Genomic DNA, 5,539 nt, shown 5'->3' on the forward strand with positions numbered 1-5,539 from the left:
GTGTTAATAAGTCATTAATCAGACTAAAACACAACTCAAATAAGGTGTCTCAATCTAAGTCTTGCGTGCAGGTGAAAAGATTATGAATGAGAGGAGATTAGAGGTGTGGTCACTATTCAATTAGCTAGATTTCTAATAAATATTAGTCATTAACAAAGTTGATAGAGAATATTTCACATCAATTACATGTTTATGTAAACTAATGCACATAAATCTGATAATAAACTTCAAATATTAATATTTTTAGACCTTCAAATTTTAGATAAGTCTGTTTTATCCCCTAAATTTGAAAAACAGTTTCCTAGTCTATCATTTAAAATGTACTTACACTAAGATTTTATTAGTAAAATCATTATATTAAACACAATTGTTACTATACAATTGACTTAATATTTTATTTTAGTAATGTTAATTACAGATGATCTGAGATAATAAAATAAGTTTTTCTAAAATAAATAAAGATAATTAAAAAAAATTATATTTAAGTGATTAAAAAATTATTCTAAATTTAAGAGAATAAAAATTATATTTAAACCTAAAATTTATTGAAATACGTATACATTAGGGAAAAAAAAATTAAGAAACGTGTCATTTTTTTTTAAATCTGGCCTAAATAAATCTCATAAAATTAATTGTTTCAAAGGCCACTATCGTTAATAGATAAAATTATTTATAAAGAAAAAGGCCACTGTTATCTTTGTCTTCCTTCTTGGTGTAATTATGAATTTCTTAAAGTCTTCTACTTTTACACATCATCTTTCTCACTACTCTCAGTTTTTTTCTCTTCATTAGTCTGCATTAAAGCTTATTAAAAAGATTGTCCTTAATTAGAAGCATTTTTCTCTATCATACATTTTTAAAAACCCTGGTTTGAAAAGAAGTCTAAACTTGGATTTGTGAACGGTCTATCAGTTAAGGCTGTGAGGACTACGTTACGCCCTTCGCGTGTATTTCAGACTATCTTTGCCCTAAAGTGATCAAAAGGCCAGTCAACTTAGAAGTTGGAACATATTAACACTACATTAATAAGACAACCTTCTCAGGCAAATTTCAAAGCATTGACAAAAAGCTACATCACAATTAAATAATGTGCAACATTCATGACTCAAACAACACACAAAATATAAAATCCTACATATATTACATTTTCAGAGATATTTTACACTATAACTAAAAATAGAGCTATTAATTTGCAATATCAAGGTTTAAGTGGGTGAGCAAATTAATAATATATATACTTATATATACATATATTCAAGTGAGAATAACATAAGTCTCTTTACTCTTACTAATTAAAACTTGAGATCAAATCTGAATTCCTTATATCTTTTCATGCAAATTTATGTTAAAGATAGAGTAGACAATATGTAATCCTAAAAAAATCCTTAAAGAATTTAGTGATCGATTCTAATCTTACATGAAATCATATTTTATCTCCATTTAAACTTTTATGTACCAAAAAGAAAATATTCATATATAAAAGAGGTATACAAATAATTGCATTGCATCTATAATTAATTTTGTAGGAAAAGAATAATTAAAGAAAGAGTGTAACAAGAGACTGATCCATGTCAGATGCATGTATATATGGCTGGACAGTGAGGCAGTGAAGGTCACAAGGGAGTGGAGTTCAAAAAGTTGGAAGGGAAATTAAAAATGGTAGCCCATAGTATATACAACATAAATTGATTCCGGTCTAAGAAAGACAAGAAGAACAAACCTTATTCTCCTATTCTGGCAATACTAAATTTCAGGAATTTTCTATACAAATAAATACACATACCTTTCTTTTCTGCCACACACCCTATATAAAAATAGTACAATGGATGCTCTTGGAATCATGTTTATCCCCTCAAAGTTTTTATATTAATAATTCTCATTCTCTCTCTTTCTCTCTCTCTCTTATAATTCTGACTTGGCCGGGGTTGTAATTAAAGAGTGGAGGTTACCCCAATCAATCAAAAAGCTCAAAGCACAAGACCAAGGCAACATGGGCAGGGCTCCTTGCTGCGACAAAGCAAACGTGAAGAAAGGACCATGGTCTCCAGAAGAAGATGCTAAGCTCAAATCTTACATAGAAAAACATGGCACCGGTGGTAACTGGATTGCTTTGCCTCAAAAGATTGGTATATATATTCACACACTACTTTCATTATTCTAACCCTATTTATAAATTGTTTCATTCACACTTATTATCTCTTCATTTTATTCACTGATAACGTGTTTGGTTTCACGTTTCTGATGTAGCTTGTATAAGCTAAAAGTTATAACGATTTTCCAAACCCGCTATGAGAAGCGATTTTAATAGTAGAGAAACTTTTTATCTTCCCCGAAAATACCGTTAAAAACACTTCTAACTTATATCTAAACAGACTATATAGACTATAAGTATCAACACTTAAAGAAACTCGTTTAGACTTCAAAATTCTGCAGCTGGACTTCAAATTTTCCCTTTTGATAAAACTTAAAATACAGTATCAAGGGTATTATTATATATAGTACTATTTTTATGTCAAAAATAGCATTTGGTTCCGGTAATTGTCTTTGATTTAACAACCATTATGATCAACATGAAATACTAATTTTGATTGAAGCCCTTTTTTCTTGTGGTGTCTTACAGTTATATTGATTTTGTGAATCAGGCTTGAAGCGATGTGGCAAGAGTTGCCGCCTTAGGTGGCTAAACTATCTTCGCCCTAATCTCAAGCACGGTGGTTTTTCTGAAGAAGAAGACAACATTATTTGCAGCCTTTACGTCAGCATTGGAAGCAGGTTTGTACACACTCATCTATATGTTTTAAGTGCACTCTAGCTAGCTAAATTTTCTAGTTACAATACATAGCTCAAACATAAGTTTTCACATTTACCAAGGAGATATTTACTCTCTCTTCTTCTTATTATAAGAAATAAATCATAGTGTATTTTAAACCATACATGTTATATAACTTTCACATCCTTCAGAAGTGGTTAATTTCTTATTTCTCAAAGGATTTCTAAACACGCTAGTTAATGAACAACACATGTTGTGATCGCAGGTGGTCGGTGATTGCAGCTCAATTACCAGGAAGAACAGATAATGACATAAAGAACTACTGGAACACGAGGCTTAAAAAGAAGCTTCTGGGGAAGCACCGAAGAGAGCCACGTAATAGAGGCAACTACAACAGTATTATCAAGCAAGAAAGTGATGTTAATAGACGGAGTAGTACTGATGGTGATTCTTCATCCTTATCCTTGGTTCATGAAAATAATAGTACTACACAACAATGTTGGCCCCAGAATATTAATATGCCTGTGCTGCCACTACCCTTAACATTACCATTACCCTTGCCATATACAGACCATGGTCCATGTTTCAACGACCAAGATTCTATCAGAAAACTCCTCATCAAACTCGGAGGCAGATTTTCAGGTGATTATTACCATCCTGCCCTTGATGGCTTGAATCTTGAACTCTCAGATGGGCAACAAAGTTTTCAAGATCAACAACTCCATGTTGGTTCTTCTTCTTCTTCTGTTTGCACTACCACCACTGTTAACATTAGCAATAATGAGGTTCAATTTGCACAAAGTGGTGATCAATGTCAATACTTTAGTGCACAGGGTTCTGGAGTTAACACCTTGTTGCAAGGACATGGTAGTAATTTCACTCCATCAATTGAAGAACTAGTGCCTTCTTCAAATTTTCCACAAGGGTTGGAGTTCTTGTACGGAGAGGGCATGATCGACCATAATAAGATAATAGAATCTACCACAAATTGGGGTGAAACTAGCACTTCCATTTATCATCATAATTCTCTTGCTTCAAATTGTCAAGGTTTGGAAGAGTTTAGCTACCCCGGGGAGCAATGACATGATTTTGTACATTGTTATTTTTATTATTATTAACCGCTGCTACTAGTTATTTGTGCCGACAGAAGTCACATTTCACAAATGCAGATTAATCGTTGATATCAACTTTGAGATATTCTGTCAACATGATTACGAAAAAAAAAATTGTTACAAGGGGTTGTAATTGATTATTATAGAAAATAAAACTAGTTAGATATATGTGTATATATTTAACTAGCTATGTGTAGCTATATTTCTGCTTAATTAATTAGTCTTTGTCTCATAATAGCTAGTGTTGAATGTTGATCCGTAGCAGTGTAGTTTCTCTGACTATTATCCTGTGTATTAATTTGGCTATCATTTAATACCTTTCGTGTTCTAACTGATATGTGTTATCCTTCACAGATTTATGATTTATCATGTGTATACTGTATACATAGAAGACCGGTCAAATTCTATGCAATCTTATAGCAGGAAAGGTTACTAGGTACAGTGCCATATCATATAGTCTGCGTTCAGCAATGAATGTGGTTGGTGTGTGTGTATTTCTATTTTTATAATTTGGTTTTCATTTTTATTTTTCCACATTACAGTACATTTTTCATTTATTTCACATTTCTCTCTTATTTCTCTTTTATTTGCTAAAAAAAATTGTCTAAAGTTGACGAATAATTAATTTCCTAAAAAGGAGAGGGACACGGAATTAATTTCTCTTCAGAATTATATTGCCAATTGTCATCTGTGGTGTGGACTGTGGACTGTGGAGTCACTCCTACATGCCCAAAATATACATAAAATATATCTAGTATTTATGGTGATCCAAGCGTGTTGTCTTGTAGATGGAACTGAACATTAATTGCATAAAATGACATGTTTAAATAGGGTGCATTTTGCTTACTCCCTAAGAAGCTACTCTAGCTAGGGCCTCTCATATAGTTTCATAATTATCAATAAGAAAAAAAATGATTTTTGAATTACGTGACTTTAGCTGCTAATATTCTTTTGAAATATGATTTCTGGATTGAAGACAATAGTTAGTTGTTTCATCATGTTTTGATAACTTATTACAGTTGTCTGTTTGAATACAAATTAATTTAAAAACATTAATAAGAACTTTTTATTTTTAATAATTTTTTTTAAAAATGTTTCTAGTTTGAATTTAAATAAACTCTTTACATATAAATCAGTTGGTTCTGGCTAGGTGTTGTATCTTAATAAGAAATTTCAAGTTTGGGTTCCTATGAATGCAAATTTGTAAAAAATTTAGAGAATTTAATTTGCTACCTAAAATGATTCTTCTACTCAACTTGACTCAGATAAATCAGAGGGCCAACATATATAAGATTCACATAGTGGAAGTTTTGGACAAAAAAATAGTTAACTACACGTTGCTGACCAAATAATTCCATTCCGTTTATGAGCAATACTCCAGTATAGATGAGTTTTGTGCATCCAATGCTTAGTGAATCTATCTATCATCACTCGTCAGGATCACAGTAATACTTATAATAGATATAAGTTCCTCTTCAACAGTAACCTAACATGCATACATCATATAAAATATATATAATATGAAACTGAAACATTGATTATTGGAAAGCGGACTTTAAAGTTGATTTAAGATTTCCCTTTGTTTTACTTGATGTGCTACTTCTTTTCCCTTTCACTCTAGCTAGGTAGGGATAAAGCTTGTATCTAGGCCCTATAT

General features: G+C 31.5%; 1 protein-coding gene across 1 annotated transcript; it reads left to right on the forward strand.

Annotated features, from left to right (window-relative positions):
• Positions 1–1,645: 1,645 nt before the first annotated feature.
• LOC109805183 (transcription factor MYB36) lies at positions 1,646–4,416 on the forward strand. Its single transcript, XM_020367183.3, has 3 exons — positions 1,646–2,126; positions 2,643–2,772; positions 3,036–4,416. The coding sequence occupies exons 1-3, from the start codon at positions 1,991–1,993 to the stop codon at positions 3,850–3,852; spliced, it is 1,083 nt and encodes a 360-aa protein (XP_020222772.1). The 5' UTR covers positions 1,646–1,990; the 3' UTR covers positions 3,853–4,416.
• Positions 4,417–5,539: the final 1,123 nt, after the last annotated feature.

This window comes from Cajanus cajan, chromosome 9 (genome assembly GCF_000230855.2).
Source record: "Cajanus cajan strain Asha chromosome 9, NIPB_CcT2T_4, whole genome shotgun sequence".
NCBI classification, from domain to species: domain Eukaryota; kingdom Viridiplantae; phylum Streptophyta; class Magnoliopsida; order Fabales; family Fabaceae; genus Cajanus; species Cajanus cajan.

Coding starts and splice junctions, on each gene's coding strand:
- LOC109805183 (XM_020367183.3), top strand. CDS start 1,991: ATGGGCAGGGCTCCTTGCTGCGACAAAGCAAACGTGAAGAAAGGACCA. Junction 2,127..2,642: donor TGCTTTGCCTCAAAAGATTG/GTATATATATTC, acceptor TTTGTGAATCAG/GCTTGAAGCGATGTGGCAAG. Junction 2,773..3,035: donor TACGTCAGCATTGGAAGCAG/GTTTGTACACAC, acceptor TTGTGATCGCAG/GTGGTCGGTGATTGCAGCTC.